The sequence below is a fragment of the Diabrotica undecimpunctata genome, chromosome 1, assembly GCF_040954645.1.
Source record: "Diabrotica undecimpunctata isolate CICGRU chromosome 1, icDiaUnde3, whole genome shotgun sequence".
Classification (NCBI taxonomy): Eukaryota; Metazoa; Arthropoda; class Insecta; order Coleoptera; family Chrysomelidae; genus Diabrotica; species Diabrotica undecimpunctata.
The window spans coordinates 56,866,790-56,891,393 of NC_092803.1; the positions used below are offsets into that span (position 1 = coordinate 56,866,790).

Sequence of the window (24,604 nt, forward strand, 5' to 3'; positions counted from 1 at the left end):
AAACATAAACAAAATTATTACTCCAAAAAAGCGGCAACACTTTATACACTTTTGCCACACGCTAACTGTCAATAAAATTTGAAGTATTCCGGTATCAGTTGCGTACAATTATCTAATCTATTTAATTAAAATTATTATTTTGTGCAATATAAGACTTGAAGAGTTATTTCATAAAATTTATATTATTAATAATAACAAATGTTTTTGGTTATTTAATCAATATAATTCTAAAATTTTCAATATAATGATGATTACATTTTTCTGATTATTACACAATGTTGACGCCTTTGAAAGATCGAGCAGTTCCGTATGTGTTTCGGGTTTCGTATTATTAGCTGTGTTAGAAACATTTGAACTCTAAGGTTGACGTTTTGGAAATTTTAAATACAAATGACGGCACTTTGTGAAAATCGTGACGTGCAAGTGTTTTACTTTGAAAAATGGTATATGTTTTGCGTGTGGTGTGCGCTGTACGCTGTATGTCTATTCCCTTCCCTATGCTGTTTGACAGGTGTCTCGGCACGTCTCGGTGTTTCAGGTGATTTCAGTTAATCTTTGATTTATTTACTTTTTATGTTAAATTATTTTTGATAAACAAAACCAAAGTTAAAAAAATGGAAGTAAAACAAGAAGTTAATGATGAGACGTGTCAAGGAGAATCAGCAGAAATATATTATAATCCTGTTGACAATGGTCCTTTGGATATTTGTAAACTTGAATTTAAGGAGGAACCTCTAGGACTAGGAGAAAGTATACATGCAGCCTTAAAGAAACTTCCCCTAATGACTGAAATAGAACAAGAGGAACATGAACTTACGTCATTTAAAGAAAGACAAACAAAAAATCCAAGTGGTAAGTATTAGCAAATAAACTAAGAGTACTAGCAAGGAATATGTGAGGCATACTATATTCATATCTTCTTTAATTAAAATGAACCAGTTCGTGGTTCATTTTAATTCTCCACGAACCATCGCTGCATTGGGTTGGTCCAAATATCTCCCTTAGTATTTTGCGCTCAAATATTCTCAGTTAATTTTCATCAGTGGTTGAGAGGGTCCACGTTTCACATCCATATGTGACCACTGGTCTAATTACTGTTTTGACTATATTCATATACTATTTTAAATATGCATAGGTACTTACTAGTATACTTAGGTATCTTGGGCTTAAAGTCTTTCAACCTGAAACATATATCAATGCATTCTGCTTCAGCTAGTGATTCATGAATGTATTATATTGGCAGTCAATGTTCATTTTATATTTAACAACATATTATTTTTTACCATTAATTATGTAACATGCATCATCTAATTTTTTAAACTATTATAGAATATGCCAACATTTATACTTACTTAGCTAAAAGAAATCACTGATTAACACTGTCTTAAAACCAACCATTCTTTGGGCGAATACCAGTGATGTAGCCAGAGTTTTATTTCAGGGGGTGTCCACTCTTTTAAGTTCACCCCCACCCCTTCCTACAAAACACTAGAAATTCAGTCCACCCATGAATTATTTATTTTTTTTTAATAATCATTTTTATAATTTTTTTTATAACTTTTTACTTAATATACTTATCTTTTGAGTAAGTGGTTTGTCATTAATGAAAAAAATGATGACAATACAATGGTCCAGATAAAGTATTTCTGTAAGTATTATTAATGAATATGTAAGTATTTGAAAAACTGTATTATGAATAAAAGTTTATAGATTATGGTTTACACAACATTAATATATTACTTTTAAATTGCATTATTTGAAATCTTTAGTTGCCAAAAATAGTAGAATGTTACAACTTGAGTATAGAAATATTTATTGAAATGCAACATTCCAAATTATTGATTGATTTGATTTTTCTACTTTTTTTACATTATCTGAATGTTTGAGTATCTGAACAGACATCAATATTCCAGTATCCTGGCAGTAGGGCACATCCAGTTTTATGACTTAAATATGTTTTTACTAGCTTCATAGTTAAAACTGAGCACTCAGTACTGGTAGTAGTGACAGAAATAGCAATTACAATGCAAAAAAGTCTATTGATGTTTGGAAACATCCTTGTATCATAAAACTTCAAAATCTCGACAACTTTTGTATTAGTCTTCAAAGTTCTTATTCATTTACACCATATTAAATACTCCTTGTCAGTTCCTTCAGATAGAATTTATCTTCAAAGTATGGGGATAACTTTGTAAACTGGAATTTGGTGTTTATTAAAGGTAAACTAAATGCACGATCAAATACTTACCATGTCGGGATAGTATTATGAGGTTTTTTCCTGGTTTTTCCCTCATAATTTACTATGGAATCACTAACAGGAGAATTTTACTGTCATCAAGGCATGTATTTGTTTTTTTAAAGACGAATTACATGTTATGATCTTTTCTGACGGATATTCTCAAGTTAAAGTTGATTTCATGTAATCAAATGAACTATCTTATAAGTAAAGTCGTCCCAGGAACGCAACTCAACAATATTGGCAATATTATTTTAAAGTCGTCTACTTTAAAATGTATAAGGTATGTCTGAATTGTCAATATAGATGAGTCAGATAAAATTAAATTATTAGAAGAATTTTTCACTAAGTAACAAAAAACAAAATTTGTTTAATTTACTAATGTTTGTATTTTGAGAACGATTTCCGAAGTGGAAATTGAAACGTCAATAAACGTATTTTAACCTTTAATTGTGGCTTATTCCCATTTAAATAGTAATTAATTTAAAATGCCACAAGAAAATAGTTTCAGAACAATATTTGTTAACTATGGATGCAAAACCAGGAAGGAGTATTTGAAACACAGTCAAAATGTCTTCATTGTTGATAAACCTTTTTTTAACTAGAAATTAGATTGTCTAAACATGGAATGAATGATGATATTCTTCTTTATCTAAAATAATATCTTTAGACAATTAGAAGTAGAAATAAAATGTTTTTAAATTCAATTTAGGATTTTTTCCTATATCTTTTACTTAGAGTAGAGATAATATCTTTGGTACTTTTAATACCACTAACGAAATCATAAGAAATACTTTGAATAAATATAATGAGGGAATTAAGAAACTTCTTTTTTTTATCGCTGAACATAATACACTAGCTGTTGCTGTAGCAACTTAAATATAACTTACATGTTTGATGCAAGATGTAGAGTGGTAGCTACACAGTATTGGTTCTGCTTTTGAACATGGATAATCAGAGTTTGAATCTCTCACTGATTTTCTTTTTTTTTTTATAAATTTAATAATAATCAATATTACATTTATTAGATATTATTAAATATTAATGATCGAAATTAAAAATTATTTAGTTTGCATATCACTTTTCTGTTGCATATCAATTTACTATGTTTGTATAGAGAACGATTTCCGAAGTGGAAATTGAAATGTCATTAAATGTACTTTAACTTTTATTTGTGGCTTATTCCCATTTAAATAATAATCACTTTTCTTGTTTGTTACAACAAAATTTCGTTGATTTCTCTATGAATTTCCTTCTTGTGTCATACTACTGATACCAGTATTAATTGCATCACAGACATGTAATCATTAAACTTATATCAGCTTTTCTTATTTCTTTAGCCAAATTCTTTTATTTCTATATTGGCAATTATACTAACTCCATTAATAATGTTACTTTTCCCCATATACAATTTGTATCCATCACATAGTTGTTAAATTCTTTGCTCTTTCCACGTCTTTTCTTGGAGACAAACCATTTTATACTCTCCTCCTTTTACGTGTCTTCACCATACTCTTATTTGTTGGAGAAGTTTCCAAGAACATATTTTGTTTTTCTAACCTGCAACAGTGTTCCTCTTGGGTCCAGTACAGGTAATGCTGTCATTTCAGTATAGTTTTGTTATGTTGCGGATATTTTGTTATATTGAGGTTTTGTTGAAAAATTTACACAACTGTATTTTCAAAAAATTAGATCCTAGCATAAGTAACACGCAATTCAGATTTTGCAATGGAGTAGGAACTAGAGAGGCTTTATTCAGCTTAAATGTATTCACACAACACTGTTTGGATGTGAATAAAGATATCTACTTAATAGATTATGATAAGGCGTTTGACAGAATAGGGCATGAATAAATCATGACAATTTTGAAACAAAAGAAAATAGAAAAGGGATATATAAAAAGAAGAAAACTTACAGCGCACATCTCTTCTTCTTCTTAGTTCAGGCGAGACTTGTTAATCTCTGGCACTTGGTCATAAGGCCTTTATACAATACCTTGTTTTTTCCATTAAACTATAAGTCCTGTGGTCTCAATAAAGGCTGACACTTTCCTTATTGGTAGTTTTATCATCTTTTCTGGTTTAATTCTGTTGACCAGTGAATGCAATATGGTTCATTTACCTAACCTAATTTGTATAGGTGTTTTCTTAAACGACAATGACCAGTCACCATTTGGGTGACCGTTTTGATCTCTTGTTTATTGAAATTCATCAAATTGTCCAAGAATTTTTCTATCAATATTCTTGATTATTTTCTTAGTCTGGGTTTGCCCTTGAGAGACTATCCATTTCTTTTGATGATTCTTTCTCAGCTACTTCTGAACCTAGTTCTTTGTAGCCTCTTTAGGGATGCCATAGAATGGTTTTGGGCTAACAAAGGTTTCTCTCAAGCCTTGTTTTGCCAACAAATCTGCTGGTTCATTCCCATGCACCCCTTCATGACCCTGCACCCATATTAAAGACACTTTATTATCCTTTGCCAGGTTATGTAGATCTTTGCAGTTCTTTACCAGTTTTGATTTAGTGAGTAGGTTCCTTACTGCCAGAATAGCCATTTGGCTATGTGTATAAATGTTGATTCTCTTTGCTTTGGGGTTTCCATCCATGATTTCATCAATGCAGGCCACCAAAGCAAAAACTTCAGCCTGGAATACAGTTGTATATTGACCTAGGCTGTAAGATTTATTATAATAACATGTCTGCCTAAAGACTCCTGATCGGGTACCATGGACAGTTTTAGATCCAGCAGTGAACCATAAAGTCGCCATTAATATTTATTCCTTTTTGTTCTCTAAATCGCATAATTGTGTTAATCTTCTCAGTGAAGATTAGTTCTAGTGTTATAATATCTGAGTTCATCATAGAGATGGATTCCTCACCTATAGTCCCAGTAGTATTTGTGTGATTATTCAATACATAATTCCGCCTCAAATTATTATTTTCTTAAAATCTTAGGATGGTCATAAAGGCTACCACCGAAATGTTTAATTTCAACGGAGGGAGGCTTGTGATATCCCCTACTGAAGCCGTTCCTGTACTATTCAAGGCTCCTGTTACGTTTAGAAGCGTTTATCTTTGTAGGGTAGTTTGCACAATATTGCAAAGCCATCTTTTTCTACCAAAGTACTGAGCCATTAGTAACTGTCAGTCATATCACTGTGTAAAACCAACAGATGAGTGCCTTAATTGAGTTTGGAATATAGAGTTACCCCTAGGTACTTGACCTCATTGGTTCTTTTAAGTTTATTTCCCTTAGTCGCTATAACATTGTCGATTGCGAAACCCTGGAACCAGATTCCTTGGCTGTTAAGCCCATGAATCAGGTCAGCAAGAGCTATATTCGATAATTTTTGGTAACAATACACCCCCCATTGAGGGTACCCTTAGTTGCCCACTTACATGTTGTGTTGTCGATTTTCTTCCTCACAAGTGCACTATGTATTGACTCGATGGAGATTGACCATAAGTACAGTAAGGGACTTCTTTTTAGTGTGAACTCCTTTTAAGTTCCGACACCAGATTGCTGCTGGTGCAGTGGTTTTTGTTAAGCCCATGAATCAGGTCATCAAGAGCTATATTCGATAATTTTTGGTAACAATACACCCCCCATTGAGGGTACCCTTAGTTGCCCACTTACATGTTGTGTTGTCGATTTTCTTCCTCACAAGTGCACTATGTATTGACTCGATGGAGATTGACCATAAGTACAGTAAGGGACTTCTTTTTAGTGTGAACTTCTTTTAAGTTCCGACACCAGATTGCTGCTGGTGCAGTGGTTTTTCATTATGATTATTTTTCTTGATCTATTGATTCAAGATTTTTTCCATGGTTTTTTACATTAATGAGGTCGAGACTTATAGACCTGTATAATTTTGCTAAGATGTAATCTGTTACACATCTGTTTGAGTGTGTCCCAGAACCTGGCTAGCTCTAAATATTACGATCAGGGGACCCATAACTATTTCCAGTCCTTCTTAGAGTAGTCCAGTAAATATGCAATCCGGTCCCGGAGTTTTGTGTGGTTCGTTTCAATAACCAATCTGACCTTGTGAGAACCCATTATTATTTCAGACGTCATCCAGTCACTTCTGGTTGGGCTAAAGTTTGCTCGATGATTATAACCACTAGTCAATTGCGTCGACTGTGGAAAGTGAACACTTAAAAGATGCTCTACAGCCTCCTTTCCTTTATCCATATACTTCCCATTAGGCAATTTTATTGACTTGGGTTTATTAATATTATCTCTTTTGAGGATTCTGTTTATCCCTGACACTTTCAGTTACACTTTCAATGTTTTCACAGAATTCTCTTCAGGATATTTCCTTGGCGGATAGGATTGTCGTATTATCGGTTTCAGTTTAGCCTTATATGCTTCCCAATTATCTGATTTGTCCTAATTAAGCCTTGTCTTGTTTCTCTCCTGAGATCAGACAAAAGGTACTTGTCTGGGCGGGCGGATTTCTTAACGGACAGTTTTTCTCATATAAGGCGACTATTGCATATTGCGATCAGTATACTGCCAGCTCAACGTCAACGTTGTTTTTTGGCCTTTTATAATAATTCCGTACCCTTGTTTTAAGATGTCTCCTAAAAGATTCCCAATCGGTTATCTTAGAGTCTATAAAACCTTGGTACTCGTTTGATTGAGTTAATCTCAAAGCAAATGTCTGCATGGTCCAATAAGGATAAGTCATCCCACGCGTGCCAGTTAGATATCATGTCTCAAATCCTCATAGAACATAGGCTTACGTCAATCAGTGACTCTGTTCTTGATGTTCTGAATGTTGATTGCTCCTGTTCAACAAATCAAATTCAAAAGTGCAAAGGTAACAACAAATAACTTACTTCTATTGTTTATATCTCCGCTACCCCAAATGATATGGTGGGCGTTGGAGTCGACCCCAATAATAAGCTCTGTGTGCTTATTTTTGCTATATTCTAGAAGATTCTTTAAGTTAGTCCTTGGAAGTTGTTCATTAGAATTAATCGGAAGGTACAGAGACGCGACAGTCATCTGTATAACTAACCCACTGCAGTTCAGTATAATTCTCATAGCTGTCATGCAGAGCTCCATAACTGGTACTAGGTTAATGTCAGACCTACAAAAGATACAAGTTCTTATTTTAGTGTCTGGTTCTTCCAAAATTAGTTCCCATCATTGAACATTTAGTCCCTATGTCTTACCTTTATTTATCTACGTTTCTTGAATAAGCACCTTGTCAATGTTCTCAGCTATTTTCTGTCACAATACTGCCGATGCTATTTTTTTGTGCTGCAAATTGATCTGTACGATCTTGAATTTGTTGTTTATTCATTTTTGTGGCCTTCAACAGTCCCTTTTGTAATTTTTTTCTCTCTGTAGAGATTCCCATTACTTAGGCCTTCTGCGGTTTAGAAATACTGGTTGCCGGTTTTGGTTCTCCAATGTTTTCCGCCTCTTTTGTTTTGCCCTCTTCCAACGAGGTAATGTGCACTAAAAAAGCTAATAAGCCATTATGGCCTATTGAGCTCTTTCTGTTACTTCTTATTAACCCGGAGACCCACATGTAATCCTCCGTCAGCTGTTGGTTTGGAGCCAAGAATCGCCCAACGATTGGTCCTCATTCCAGGATTTTGTTTTCCAATTCGTGTCAATGGAACCTTCAGATCCTCATTTTTAATCTCTAGAAGGTACATCAGCAAGCGCATGGATTTTAGGAGTATTGATCCATATTGATCCGTGTACGTGAGGTTTTTTGATGAGTACAGAATTTTGCTAAAATAGTAATTTGAGTATAATTTAAAATATGTTTTATTATTTTATTTTATAGTGCAGTGTTATTATTGTATCTATTGTACCCATTATTAATCACAATAAACTCTTTTATGTCAAGATTGACAATTACTTAGCGTTTAACTTATAAAAATATCTGCTATAATTCAACTGCTACAATAATAGAAAAATGACAAAGTATTTTTTTTTGCGAGGCTAAGATCATTTTTAATTTGCCCTAGCCACGCTAAGTTATATCCTATTAGAAATACCCGTAAAGTGTGTTCCTGTAGGATACACATGGCCAAACGATCTTTATTGACTGTCTATATGAAACTATACACGTGGCGGTGAGCTCAGCCACTGTATATTCAGGAATATACATGGCAGTCAAAGTGTTAATCTAGATTAGGAAGCTTAAACAATCTAAATAAAATTACGTCTCGCTTTTAAGCTTCATATTTATAGAAATTATACTGTTTGGCAACATTTTTTCTCTTGAGAACCGGAGAAAACAAAGATACCTTACACTACTTTCTAATACCATAAATGGTATTTGCAGTTGTCCCCAACTTCTAAATAATATTGGAGTGTTCATATCACCTCGCTTAACTAGACAAGTGCGAACGTTTTATAGATTCAATTATACACTCTTTTCATTCATACCTAGAGTTTTTCAGCTAGCTAACTCCTTTTATGATTGATATCTTTTTGACAACTTCACCGGTCGTTTTAAAAACCACTTATGTATATGTTTAATATTTAACTTAACCATTTATTTTTATTTTTTTTAGTCTTATAAAATTGTTTTGAATTGCTGTTTAAATAATCATATTTTGTAATTTCTGTAATTTAATATTATGCTTGTACTATTGCAATTGTAATACCTTTGTAAAAATCTATTTTCTCATTTTATACAATTGGGTTTGCCCGTAAGTAACTAAAATTTAAATTGTGTCAAATTTAGTATATTTTAGCTAGATTGTTTGACGGTAAAATATATGTTAGTTTTTATTTTAGGCTTTTCCCAAGAGGAGAACACATTGGAAAGTATGAAAACAATACCCGCACATACATATAATAAAGAACAACATATGAGTCAACCAGTTGAAGAAAATACATTAAAATGTGAAATTTGCGTTAAGCACTTTGCCAATAGAAGTTCATTAAATAAACACATGAAAATTCACACTGGGGTAAAACCTTACCAGTGTGAAATTTGTTTTAAGCAATTTAGAGAAACAGCAAGCTTGAAAACACATTTGAGACTGCACACTGGAGAAACGCCTTACAAATGCGAAATTTGTTTTAAACAGTTTGCTCAAAAAAATATTTTAAATAAACACAAATACGTTCACACTGGAGAAAAACCATATACGTGTGAAATCTGTTTTAAGCCATTTTATCAGTCCATTTATTTGAAACGCCATATGAGATCACATACTGGAGAAAAATCTTACAAGTGTGAAATTTGTTTTAAGCAGTTTTCTGAGTCACATAATCTAAAACGACATACGAGTTTGCACACTGGGGAGAAACTATACAAGTGTGAAATTTGTTTTAATCAGTTTAGCGAAAATAGTACTTTAAAAATACATATGAGAGTGCATACTGGGGAAAAACCTTACAAGTGTGAAATTTGTTTTAAACGGTTTACAATAAAAGGTTATTTAAAATATCATTCGAGAGTGCACACTGGAGAAAAACCTTACCAGTGTGAAATTTGTTTAAAACAATTTAGACAAGCAGCAAGTTTGAAAACACATTTGAGACTGCACACTGGAGAAAAGCCTTACAAGTGTGAAATTTGTTTTAAACAATTTGCTAAAAAAGATAATTTAAAAGGACACATATACGTTCACACTAAAGATAAACCATACAAGTGTGAAATTTGTTTTAAGCAATTTAGTCAAAAAAGTAAATGGAAAAATCATGTGAGACTGCACACTGGAGAAACGCCTTGACAAGTGTGAAATTTGTTTAAAGCCCTTTTCTCAACGAAGTCATATGAAATAACACATGAAATTGCATACTGGAGAAAAATCTTAAATTGTAAAATTTGTTTTCAACTAGGCAATATAAAACAACATATGAGATTACACACTAGAGAAAAACCATAGAAGTGTGAAATTTTTTTTAAGCAGTTCGCAATACAAGGTAGTTTAAAAACACATGAGACTGCACACTGGAAACATGCCTTAGAAGAGTTAAATTTGTTTTAAGCAGTTTTTTCAACCAAGGAATATGAATCAACGTATGAGATTTCGGATTGGAGAAAAACCTTACCGGTGTGTAATGTGTTTTAAGCAGTTTAGCCAAAAAAGTATATTATAGATCACTGAAAATTAAATTTTTTTTCAAATCAAATTAACTTTAAAGATCAATTTTCCATTGGTTTTTTTAAGGCCCGTCCTCACTTGCAACATAACACTGTTATCAACAATGTTATTCAACATTTTGCCGAAACATCAACATGTTGCTTGTTATTTCAAACAAGTTATTTGTTACCTGTCTGAGAGCGGTAAAGCCGGGTCCAGACTATATAATAAAACATGTTAAATAACAAAGTTTTGTAACTTGTTACAGAATTTTAAATAAAAGTTTTAAAACACAGTGTTGTATAACATTTTTCTGGTTGTAGTATATAGCATGTTTTATGTTATCCAGCAGTTGTCGCTAATCATCAAAGAAAGTTATAAAACCGCATCGTGACTGATCTACACTTAAAAACATGTTATTGAAACATTTCTCTGGCATAGTACGCGAGCAGCAACCGTCGGAGTCATATCGCCCTGTTCATTCTTGAGTGATTTTGCTAAATTTTTCTTTGCTCTGTTCACGTGGGGTTATTTGATATTTACGCGATACAATGGTCGAAAGAACTGACTACTCATTTAATTGAGCTATTTAGTGAACAACGAGTATTATGGGATCCTACATTCATGGATTTTTAAAAACCGAAATAAAAAACACGATGCATGGACTGAAATACCCGGAGAGGTGAAAGCAGATACAAGTGAAGTTGGAAAAAAAAAATGCGCATGCTGATTGGGCAATTTCAGCGAGAATTGAAGAAAAGAAAAAGTGGCGATGAAGCCGATGCTCATTATAAAATAAAGTGGCTTTATTTTAATATGCTTTTATTTTTAAAAGATAATAATGTGGCACGTCATTCTACTGAAGGTGGTCTCTCTCCCAAGCAATATGCTGAGGAGCCACAGGACACTAGGAATATCAATGCACCTGAGGTAAGCACATTTTAAATTACTAACCAATTTACATTTTGTAAATATTGAACTTGAACAGATAGCAGTTTTACCATTTTTTATTTTTTTTTGTTTTATATTTGTTTAGTGCCTTATTGCAAATATTTCTTTTCCCCCTCTTTCTCTTTAATTTTGACATTTTCATGCCTTTTTTTTGTTATGGTGTTATGAAATAAAGCATTATTTATTTATTTATTTATTAATTTATTAAATTTGAAATTAAAAATTATTCAGCTACGGCACTTTTCCGTCTTCACTGATAAAGAACAAAGAAAATTCCTTTCGTATTTGTTTGCCTAGCACAGTAGGTTTCCTAGTAATCCTTTTAAGTCTTAGCCAAGTACCATTTGGCTCACCTTCGACTCTCCATGTACCAGGTATTAGTTCTCCCGTGAGCGCATCCTCTGAATCAACAGTTCTTGATGGACAATAGGATAAAGTTGATTCACCTCGTCGAAGAAAATTGTGGAGATAACAACTTGCTAAAACTACCTTTTCTGCCTTTGTAGGCTCAAGAAGCATTGGTTTTCTGAACACCCTGAATACAGCAGATAGAATTCCAAATGTATTTTTGACTACACGTCTTGCTCTGTTGTGTCTATAATTATAAATCCGAGCCGGTGACAAGGGGAGGTTAAAGAAAGAGGTTTCAAGTAACTGTTTAAATGTTATATTAGCAAATACTCCCCCATCAGATAAACGGCCTTGGCAACCTATATCTACAAATGTAAAGCAATAGTTAGCGTTCACTATAGCTAAAAGTATTATGCTGAAAAATCCCTTGTAGTTAAAAAAGTCGCTTCCGGTATTTATTGGAGCTTGTAAACATATGTGTTTTCCATCGATACTGCCACAACAGTGAGGGTAATTCCATTTCAGATCAAAATCATTTGCAATCTGTTGCCATTCCTGTTGATGTTTGGCACCTGAAGAAATAATAATTATGCTATACATGTGTATGTATATTCGATTTGGTAGGGCAGAGTATAAACTCGACTACATAGTTGCACCTAGTTGTTTCTGTGTTTAAAGTTCAATTATTGTTTTCTAACATTTTTAAATTCTGAGGCAAAAACTATATCTCCAAATGCTATTTTCGTTTTTTTCTAAAAATACAAAAATGTCAAAAGCAAGGCCGTGTTTAGTCCTCGCTGCATGACCCTGTACATACATAGATATTTTTTTGGACAAAAATATTGCATATTTTGAAATTAACGTGTGAAGTGAAATTTTTTGTGCTGAGCCAAGTGTCATAGAAATCAATTCTTTTCCGAATGTGATGTTTTGAAGTATCATATAAATGCTCGATCAGATCAGATACGGGCTAGATGGTGGCCAATATAATTTTTAAATTGAATCTTATCAATAAATATTCACTATTCTACCGACATGACTTGCGTTATGGTGCATTAACACGAATTTTTTAACCAATCTGGCTGGCAAATAGCAAAAATGATCTTCTTAAATGTTTTTAATGTACATATCAGCTGTCATTCACCCAATCACCTCCACAAGTTCGGTATCTCCTTTCCAAGAAATAGCACTATGTCGCCACCACCAAAATTATATGAGGCATACCGTTCATCACATCGACGCAAGATTGACAAAACCTCGTCTACAGAAGAGTTGTCGAACAGTACGTCAGTTGTAATCTCATACAGATCGTTAGTTTTGGTGGTGACAGCATAGTGCTACGAAGCGGTACTGCTTTGAAAGGACATACCGAACACGTGAAAGTAATTAGGCGAATGCCAACTGACATGTACATTAAACACATTTTAGAAAATCACGTTTTGCCATGTGCAAGCCACATTGGGAAGTCACATATTGGTGCTAATGCACGTCTTCATGTCGCTAGAATAAGGAATACTTACCTTGATGAGATTCAATTTAAAAATTATGTTGGACAGCATATAGCCCAGATCAGATTTAAATCTGATTATAGCATTTATATGACACTTCAAAACATCGTATTCGGAAAAGAAATCCTATTCCTGTGATACTGGGTGGCTATAAGGATAGCAACACAAACGATTTCATTTCACATGCATGTGCAATATTTTTGTCAGTGAGTATATAATTCAAATTGTTGGTTTTACAGGAAGAAGACGGATCACAGCCAAATGAAAAGGTGCAAAATGATAAAAAAACATCAAGAAAGATCTGTAGCTAAAACTATTTCACGTACACCTAGAACTCAAACCAACAAAAGAAAATCAGTATATACGAAATCTGAAGAAGCGTACGCGGTAACGAAACAACTAGCAAGTACCGTGAAAAAGCGAGATAACTTTGATGTATATGGTGAATATGTAGCGGAACCTTAAAAGCAGATCGGTGCAAATCAACGCCAAATTTGACATAACCATATTATCTTCAGAGCAGAGTGTTCAAACATAGAACCTGGAACATTCACCACTTCGTTCGCTACACAGATGCACACTGTTTTAGCAGATACTCCAACAGGGACTCAATCACACAATACATCTGAGCCTTTGTCCATTCCGCCCACTACACCTACATCCGCTACTTCTCCAGCTAACCAATGTCACCCTTATGATTTTGAATCTGTTCTTCAGTTACATATAGGCCAGGAACGAATAAACACGGGATTTATTTTTTGTAATTTCTTTTAAGTTTTGTGGAAGATGGAGTGGTCAAAAGAGGCAACTATTGTTTTAATGGATTTATTTAGAGATAATAGCGTGTTGTGGGATTGCTGCCATAAAGATTATAAAAATCGTCAAATTAAGAGTGATGCATTTACCCAAATAGCGATTACAATGGAACTAGAAAAAGATGCAGCAGAAAGAAAATTAAAAGCGTAATAGGACAATTTAAGAGGGAGCTGAAGAAAAATATATCTCGTTTAGGGGACGGAGTTAATGACATTTACGTGAGCAAGTGGTTTGCATTAAGAACCAGCCGCGTCCTACTATTGAAGGTGGAGTTATGGTAAGTACTGATAAATATTTGGTGGTTTTATTGTTTCTTTATTTAAAAACTAAAATAAATCAAAATATGTTTACTAGTCTCTCTGCCATAACAGTTTTCCTTTATTTGAAACAAAATATTCACTTAATTCATTCCTAATTGTTTGAGCATCAGATGCAGGCTTCCTTGCAATTTTTGAAATCAGAAGAAACCATGTTTTCGATTTATTATTATTATTTAGTCTCCACTGACCTTACAATACCTCTCCTGTATCTTTATCTTCTGAATCAAAAGTTCCTGGTGGAGTGTATCTGCGTTTAGATGTGGTACTGCTTCGTAGGTAATTGTGCAAATATATGCATGCAAGTACAATTTTGCTGCTTTCTCTGGTTCAAGAAGTAGTGGTTTGCGTAAACACCGGAAAACTGAAGATATTATTCCAAAACCATTTTCAACCACCCTCCTAGCTGTAGTCAAGCGATACTTGAAAATTCTCTATTTTGTACCCTTCAATTGTACATCTGGATAAGGCTTCATAATATGCTGTTGTAGGGGAAAAGCATCATCAGCCACAAAAACGTAAGGCATTTTGTGATCATTTTTCCCAGGAAGAAAATTTTCTTTCGGCAACTTTAAAGTGCCATCTTGTATCATTTTTGGGATCACAGTACTCGTAAATACTTCACCATCAAATATACGTCCCTGGCACCCAACGTTTACATAGATAAAACGATATCTAGCATCAACGATGACGAAGAGCACGATAATAAACAATCCTTTATAGTTAAAAAATTCACTTCCACTTCCAATAGGTGCTTCCAAAGATATATGTTTCCCGTCCTTGACTCCAACGCAGTGTAAAAAATTCCATATATGATGATAATATTCTTCTGCTATAGTTTTCCATTGATCTTCGGATGTTGGCGTCTGAAATTAAAACAAAAAATATATAAAGCAAATTACTATTAGGAATTGCAAATTTAGTGACTTTTTTAAATCCGGTAAATCGGAATTTCAATTTATGAATTTGTTGCAGGTTAGTGAAAAAACGTCTATACAAACAGAGACAGCTAAAAAAGAAAATTTCAATGCTTATAATATAATGAAATCCTTGCAAAATAGAACCCAGACAAGAGATGAGTTTTCGATTTATGGCAAACATGTGGCCTGCAAATTAAGGAAGCTAGCTACTTCACATTCTCAAATCACTACTAAGTATCATATAAATCAAATTTTATATCACGCGGAATTGGGAGCATATGACTATCCTCCTCCAGCACTTCAACCAGGACAGGTTCAACAGTATCAGCCGAATGTAGCTACGCAAATGGCGAATATGGTGCAGGTAGAATTATGAGCCCTAACAACTACATATATATTGGAACAAGCAGTTATTTTGCAAATATAATGACAATTTACCGAAATTCTTTTATTTATTATTTTTTTTTTAATTGTAAATATGAAATTAACAATATTTTTCATGATGTATGAAATTATTTTTGCGGCTTAATTATATATTTTATACTGATCACTATTGAACTAATTCTTTGATAATCTAAAACTGCTGAGAACTAAATATTGGAACATTTTTCCTCACGTTTCTTAAATTTTGTCAGCCTGGTGCAAAGAAGGCTTTGAAATCAAACATACGAGTAGGTAGTTCGTTGTAAACAATAATTTTCACGCGTCATTTGAGTATGAATAAAGACAACCGTTAGTTTTATGACGACTAAAATATAATAATGGCCCATGGAAAAAATACTGATACAAAAGTTCGAGAAAGTATTATTCATCAGTACCATGAAGGGAAAACATTGCGTGAAATTTCCAGTGAATTGACTGTAACAACAACTACTGTGTTTAAGATAATTAAGAAATATGGCGAAACCGCCAGTATTGATGTTCGCGGCAAAAGCTCAGGCCGTCCAAAAGCTGATTCTCAAAGAAGTGTAAGGCATTTAATCACAATACTTAAGTCGGGAAGAAGAAATACACTACGACAAGTAACTGCTAGAAGGAGTAGAGAAACTGGGATGAATGTTTCCAGAGAATCATATCGCGAATATATCCACAAAAGCCGTCTTAGTTTTTATAAGGTATGTTTGATAGGTTCTTCTTTGCAATTTAAAATTTCTTTTTTTTTTATTTATTCGCGTATGACAAAAAAAACCATTGTTGACGGAAACTGGAAAAGAGAATTTTTACATTTGGGCTAAATTAAAACTTTTGTACATCAAACATAACAGGGACAAACTTATCTATAGCGACGAAAGAAAATTTGATGTGTGTGTGAAAGAAATCGTGTGATTAGGGAAAAAACAGAAGCATTTCATAAGGATTGTCTCAAAAGGACTGTAAAGTTTCCACAGGGCATCATGGTGTAGGGTTATTTGTCGGCCAAAGTGTTGGGAACTTTACATTTCATTGAGGCCATAGTAAACGCAGTCAAATATCAAGATATCCTTGAACATTCGTTTCTACCATTGCGACAAAGTTATATTCATCAGGAGATTTTATCTTTCAGCAGGACGGAGCCTTATGCCATACGGCTAAATCTATCAAAAAAATGGATGGGAGAACATGACATTGTCACATTCTTCTAGCAGCCCGGATCTTAATCCAATAGAGACATTTTGGCACAAAATGAAACAATGCCTAAGAAATAACCCTCAGCGTACTTTGCCACAACTACGTGCTAAATTTCAAGAAATACGGGATAGTTTCACCCCTGAATTCTGTGAATGCTTAGTTGATACAATGTCTAATAGAGTTAAGGCTGTTATTCAAGATAAGGACGACGTTACGTGTTAAACGAGAAAAAAACTAAGGTCTTAGCTAGAAAAAGAACTTACTCGAAAACGGCCAAAACACTAAACTCAATTTTTATCGTATTTGTGAGGAGGAAAAATACCAAGTAGAGCTTGGTAATTAATCGGTCGATTGAAACCTTACAATTTTATAGGACTCTTTTTCATTGATGGCAATTTAAATGACGAGAATTATTACTCATTTTTTAAAAATAATATCATACCAACTTTGACAAACTTATATCCTGATCCGGCAAACCTACTAATTCCAGCGAATTATGATATACTTTCAGCAATATGGAGTTCCACCTCTTTACCAAATCAATATTCAGTAGTGCCTCAACCGAATATTTCCAAATCTGTGGATAGAGAGGAGAAGATCGATGGAATGCCAGCGCGATCCCCTGATCAAGGCGCCTTTAGACTTCTGTCTAACTTTAGACAGTGATGTTGTTCTTGTCATATTTGTGAAAACGAATTCTGGATTGAAGCAGTTGACTGGTTTGTTCGATATAGAATGAATTTTACAACAGTATCCCAACTGCTTCAATCCAGAATGCGTTCACACAAATATAACAAGAACAACATCTACTGGGAACAGAGGACGATTCATTTATACCGTCGATGGTGACGTGGTTTGGCTGGCCATAAATTCCGCACTTTACGTTTTAATTTTGGGGGCGTAAAGTCGTACTTTTTTGTCCGGTAAAAAAAAATGCACGTTTTCACATTTCAAGAGCTAAAAATCAACTATAGACGTGATCGTGCGTAGATGAATGTGCACTGGTGTTTACTATTAAAAATTACTCAAAAACTATTGTACTCAGCATAAAATACACTCAGGGACAGTACAGAAGCGCTATATTTGCAAATAATTTCCAAAGTTAAATAATAGTGAAGAAAGCGGTATCAATCTAAAATAATGTTAAGACTGCAGCCCCCACTCCTTGATTGGCGATACACTTCGCTAAGGCCTATGGATGTACCCAATAAATACAAATCTTTTAATCTTTTAACAATAGGTGCGCAAGGTGTACCGACCCTCCTTTACAATTAGGTAATTAATGTAATAGACACAATAAAATTCTTCAATTTGAATATTTCTTACCTGTTAATTATTCTGTGAAATATAACAATTCCATTGTATTTACTAAAACTCAACTTGATATCATTTATTTTATATTCATAAAAGGGGCTCACGATTCGATTTCTCTTAGCTACTAGCACTACTACATATTTTCTGAAAGTAATATAGCATATAAGTTTATAGAATTTTATCAGCATATTGCTAGATATTCAGCCTATTATTAGGCAACTTTAGTTTTTAGTTATGATTTTTATTTTACACTCTAGATGGTGTCCCGTTTTAGGTATGTAAGAATTGAGAAATTAACGGTTTTTGTACATTATAACCTTATTTTTGTCGATAGAAAAACGTGTTATATACTCTGGTGCGTAAACATTATATTGAAATGGCAGATTTAAGATTTTAATTTGTATCTATTATTTTATTTCTAGATCAAATACAGAGCGAAAATGAAAGTAACAATTCTACAAGCGAAGACGAATATTTGCAAGTGGGTGAAAATAATACAGTTGTTTCTAAAATAAATAATCAAGACATTTTAAAGTGGGAAGTGAAATTGACAATATGACTCAAATTCCCTTTTTTAAAGAAAACAAATTATTGGTTGAATCACCGGGTGAGCATCCTTACGATTGGTTTAGAATGTTGGTTGATGACGAACTTTTAGAAATGATAGTACGAGAAACCAATATGTATGCCGTGGAGGTCCTCTGTACTAGTAGTGGTAAAGAAAAGTCGATAATTTCAGCTTGGAAAGAAATAACTGTTTCAGAACTACTAATTTTTTTGGGACTTACCCTACATACAGGAACAATAAAACTTAATAATCTACAGGACTACTGGAAACAGCATCGGTTGTTTTCTCTTTGTTTTGGAAATTATATGAGTCGAGACCGATATCTACTTATGAGATGCTTACATTTTCATGAAAATATAAATGATCCACAGATAAGAACAGATCGACTTTATAAAATAAGACCACTATTAGATTATTTCACACAAAAAATGAAAAGCATCTACTATCCAGGCCAGAATTTATCATTAGATGAATCGATGGTTTTATTTAAGGGCAGACTTCTATTCAAACAGTACCTTCCTCAAAAGCGACATAAATATGGAATTAAAGTTTATATGTTAACCGAAAGTGATGGGACTGTTTTAGATTTAGCAGTTTATACAGGATATAATGATGTACTAGGTGGTAAAGATCATGCACAGAAAGTAGTACTGCATCTTATGCGCAACTACTTGCATTCTGGTCACTCTCTTTACATGGATAACTATTATAATAGCTATCATCTAGCTAAAACTTTAATCGATAAAGGTACTTTTTCCACAGGTACACTACAAAAAACAGAAAAGGTTCTCCAGAGGATGTTTTAAAGTTAAAGTTAAAAACAGGTGAAACGAAAGCCAAATATTTAAATAGCGTCATGATTGGAAAATGGTGTGATAAGAGAGAGGTAACATATATTTCAAATGAATTTAAAAACGACATGGTAACAGTGAAAACTAGGCGAGGACTAGAAAAAGAAAAGCCTTTGCCTATTGTTAATTATAATAAGCAAATGGGTGGAATAGATAGAAGAGATCAGCTTATGGCGTACCATCCGGCAGAGAGGAAAAGATTACGTTGGTATAAAAAAATTAGTTTGCATATCATTCAGTTATTACTTATTAATTCTCATATCCTATATAATAAATTTTATGGCGAAAAGAAAACACTGAGCAAGTTTAGACATGAGATCTTTGAAAAGTTGTTACCAGAAGTTCCATCTCCAGGAAAAGGCAGGATACAAAATGTTGAACACACACCTTCAAAAATTGATGTCACCAATGAATGCGGTAAGTTCTTTAAGAAAAAGATGCCGAATGTGTTCTACCAAAAAGATACGAAAAGATAGTATTTACCATTGTTTAGAATGTGAAGGAAAACCAGGACTTTGCTTAGGAGTATGTTTTCAGAAATACCATAGAAAATAATAGACTTCATATTTTGTGAAATTAATTTTTGTTATTTTTATTTTTAAGTTGCAAATAGGACATTAAACTTTTCCCTAAAAAATGATTTTCAATCATTTCGTGAAGGCTCATATGTGCGGCTTTCGCATATTTCAATGAAATCATTCATATATGTGGAGGCCGCGCATGTGCGTCTTCCGCATATTGCAATGAAATCATTCACATATGCGGATGCCGCGCATGTGCGTCTAGAAAAAAATTTTATACAAACCTACAAATATGGCTTTATAGAGTCTTAATAAGATAAAATTAAACTTGTATATATGAATATTTTCATTTTTAAGAAAAAAAAGTGAGCCGCACACACGGTACCTACTAGTAATTTCTGCCGCAGCGAAAGGGTTAAAATTTATAATTTTTGTAATAAAGTATTTTCATATTTTCAATATTTAAACATTTAAAAAATAAATATTAGTTAGCACATAGTAAAATTTCAGAATGTTTTTAATTAGGGTAGTTACGAAAACAATGACTAGGCTGGTAAGAATGTAGCAGAGCACTTTTGTATTTCCAAAAAGATTTCCCATTTAGCTAGCGTGAATGCGTAGCTTGTTGAATGTTAACAGTGGCTTAAGGGTCAAAAATTATGAGGGTGGATAAAATTCAGTAAAATTCTGACAATCAATTTATACTTTAAGTTACAAAAAGAGCACAGTAAAATTGTAAAACTAGATTTTTTTTTACCTTAGATATTAACCCAACAGAATTATTGACTTTTAATAAGGAGTAGTTGAGGGGTGAATAACTACTAGTGTGGTAATAAATTCATAAAAATCCAGCAAAGCACTGTGGTATATCATAAATATTATTGTTGGAATTGTACTAGTTTTAACCGTAAGACAGCAAAATCGCTCCTCTTAAGGGTGGTTTGGTGGTGAAAAATTTTTAGGGTGGTAATAAATTAGTGAAAAATGAAAAAAAAATATGCCATCGGCAAAAAGTTTTTTTCTGAATTCTGCTAGCTTGAACCTTAAGCCAGCAGAATCGCTCCCATTAAGGGTGGTTTAGTGGTGAAAAATTATTAGGGTGTAATAAATTAGGGAAAAATGGGTGAAAAAATATTACGTAAGTTAAATTGGATTTCGCTCATTTGTCCCCGCTAGCTTAAGGGTCATTGGATGCTTCTATTTATGTGATTTTCGCGGTAACCGTTTTGGATGAGGGCTTGCTTTAAACTAGAGAGCTCAGCGGGTCTACTTGCATCATCGCAAACGCGTATGATCTGGAGATAAGGGTATTAATGACTGAATTACTTGGTGAAGATGGATGATGAGAGTTGGCATGTAAGTAACGATTGGAATGGGTGAATTTTCGATAAACAGAGTTTCGATAAAACCCATATAATACAGCATACAGCGACTCGATATAATTCTTTTGGAAAAAATGGACGATTTCTAAAAGAAGCAAGTATTCTAGGTGCTTTAGTTTCACAATATATTTGGTAAACTATTAAGCAAACATTTTACTATTATATGAAAGTAAATTTAGTGCAAGTTAAGGTAACCTTGTTGGAATTTTTTTTGGGGATTTATTTTACTTAATTTTTATTTATCGTATGGCATTTCATATACACATAGTACACTTATAATATATAAAAAGTAAAAAAGTTAACACAAAATTGTGTAAGCAAGAACTTTATATAATGATAAACAGTGTAGATATTCTTGAGCTCTAGGCTGAAGATCCCCATGTAGCACTACAGATCTTGTGGAGGATATTGTGTCGAGTTCCAATTTTTGCAATAAGTTATGTTAGATATTCTTTGAATGTCAACTTTCTGCATGATGTGACACCAAGACACTTCGGTCCATGAACCATACTTCGGCTTACGATGTATTTTATCGACACACAGTTTTCCCACAGTTTTTATATCGATTTTACGACCAAAAAACAAAATGATGAGTACACAGATAATTTAAATCTTAATAATAAATGTGACTTGTGTGGTTAAAATAAAATATATATGCAAAATATTCTGTTAGGTAATACACATGATTCTTCGAAAATAGTTCTAGAAAAACCATTTACTTTATCATTTAGCACAATAATGGCTAATCAAACTCATTCTGCATCGTGGGTTTTTATGCTTATCTATGTTTAACTTTCAATAAAAAAAAATTATTCGACTGAATGCACAACAGAAAATAGGCGATTGCGAAATTACGAATTTATATGTTATTTTAATGTTTAAAAGTGGAATATTCAAAATTATTTACCAATGAAGCGCGAAACCAGTATTTTTCTAGCTTATTTTCAATCACGACGTAGCAGGTCCGTAATGTATATATATATATATATATATATATATATATATATATATATATATATATATATATATATATATATATATATATATATATATATATATATATATATATATATATATATATATATATATATATAGAAATGGAAAAGGGTAATGCGAGTGAATAATAAAAGTAAAATTTAATGGCATGTCTCGCAAATCCGAAACTTAAAAAAAGTATATCGATGGAAGGTAACCGTACATACGTATTTCTGACTATTGGTCGTCTTCAGTACGGTGCAGCCAAGTTAGAAAAGGAGCATGTTAACTTGGGAAAGGATAACTACAGGAGCAATGCGACCAATTTGTGGCATTAGAGTTAGAAGACCCTGATGGTTTCCAGAGCAACAACTAACAATAACCACAGAAGAATCTGCAGCTTCCTGAGGAAAGGAATGCCAAACGTTGAAACGTTTAAAACAAATGGAAAAGGATAATGCGAGTGAATAATAAAAGTAAAAAGTAATGGCATGTCTCGCAAAACAGAAAACCAACAATGGTATATCGATGGAAGGCTACCGTACATACGTATTTCTGACTATTGGTATTCTTCAGTAGGGTGCAGCCAAGTTAGAAAAGGAGCATGTTAACTTGGGAAAGGATAACTACAGGAGCAATGCGACCAATTTGTGGCATTAGAGTTAGAAGAACCTGATGGTTTACAGAGCAACAACTAACAATAACCACAGAGGAAGCTGCAGCTACCTGAGGAAAGAAATGCCAAACGTTGAAACGTTTAAAACAAATGGAAAAGGATAATGCGAGTGAATAATAAAAGTAAAATTTAATGGCATGTCTTGCAAAACAGAAAACCAAAAAAGGGATATCGATGTCTATTTTTGCATGGTATGTGTGTGTACAAGAAAACATATTTAAATATTTATTACAGTTTTATATATTTTAATAAAGAATCATTAGCTTAAACAAAAATGTAATAAAACAAAATAAAAATCAAATACTTAACGTTAACTAAAAACTTCATGTTTGAAGGAAAAGATGTTAATTTTATCCTCAGGTCCGGTTCAACTTCCAAACGGTTCCTATATTTATTTTTGAGGAAAACTGGTGTTGAAAACCCTGACTCACACTTATAGGTCGTAACAAAAGCAATTAGAAAGTTTATCGCTTTTTCTGCTAATACTGGGTACTCCTGGCGGCAAGACAGTCAAAAATCTATCAGTAGTATTTTGTCAAATGTGTCTTTGAGTGCCCTGTCACACGATAGTTCAATTACTGACTCAATATCTAAATCCAGAAGTCCTGTCTTGGATTCTACATCCATTGTAAATGGATTCCTTATGTATGCTTTATTGCTGTGGATGGGGGAAAATATTCCTTAATGTCATATTTAAATTGTTCAAGAATTCAAAAATATCATAAAGATAGGCTACCTTGATTAACCAATATGAAAACTGTCTTTAAATTGAAATATTGCATCCCTAGCCGTCGGTGGATGTTGTTCTAAGAATAATGAAATTTCTTCTTTCAATTCAATATGTCTTTTTAAAACATTCCCTTTTGATAGCCAACACACTTCGCCGTGTAAAAGAACATGTTTATGACCACCTCCCATTTTTTTTTTAACAAAGCAGAGAATTCTCGTTCTGTGGGCAAGATTTTATGAAGTTTATAAATTTTACACACTCTTGAATATATTCAGTTAAAATCAGTGGCATTTTTTACATCTAATGCCTCTCTATGGATGCTACAATGCTCTCAAACACATTCTGGTGCTACGGCTTTGATCCTCGGAAAAAGCCCAGTACGAGCTGCTATTGCCCGTGCTCCATCGCTACTTAGTCCCACACATTTATTCCATTCAATTCCATTGCATTAATGTAGGTATCAATCAAATTAAATATTTCTTCAGCCGTTGTTAACAGAGATTTACAAAATAGAAATTCTTCTTGAATAGTATTTTCAAAATCGTATCTTACAAAACACATTAGATTAGCATCATCTTAGATGTCTGTACTTTAAAATGTAAGATGTAAAACGGAGAGGCGAAGCGACCCGGTATTTAGGAAACGCTAGGTTAGGTTTAATATGAGTTGGCGCTTAACCACTCTTCCATTCGACCTACGAGGTCTATTGTGGCTCATGCTCATCGGTAAGGCAACGGTGGGGGAAATCTTTTTTGGACATCTAATATATATATATATATATATATATATATATATATATATATATATATAT

The 24,604-nt window shown here is 33.2% G+C and overlaps 1 protein-coding gene across 1 annotated transcript; it reads left to right on the top strand.

The window, feature by feature from the left end:
- Window positions 1–462: 462 nt before the first annotated feature.
- LOC140449545 (uncharacterized) lies at window positions 463–16,238 on the top strand. Its single transcript, XM_072542751.1, has 4 exons — window positions 463–852; window positions 9,008–11,235; window positions 13,355–14,208; window positions 15,224–16,238. Exons 1-2 carry the CDS (start codon window positions 615–617, stop codon window positions 9,949–9,951), a joined length of 1,182 nt encoding a protein of 393 aa, XP_072398852.1. The 5' UTR covers window positions 463–614; the 3' UTR covers window positions 9,952–11,235; window positions 13,355–14,208; window positions 15,224–16,238.
- The last annotated feature ends 8,366 nt before the right edge of the window (window positions 16,239–24,604 follow it).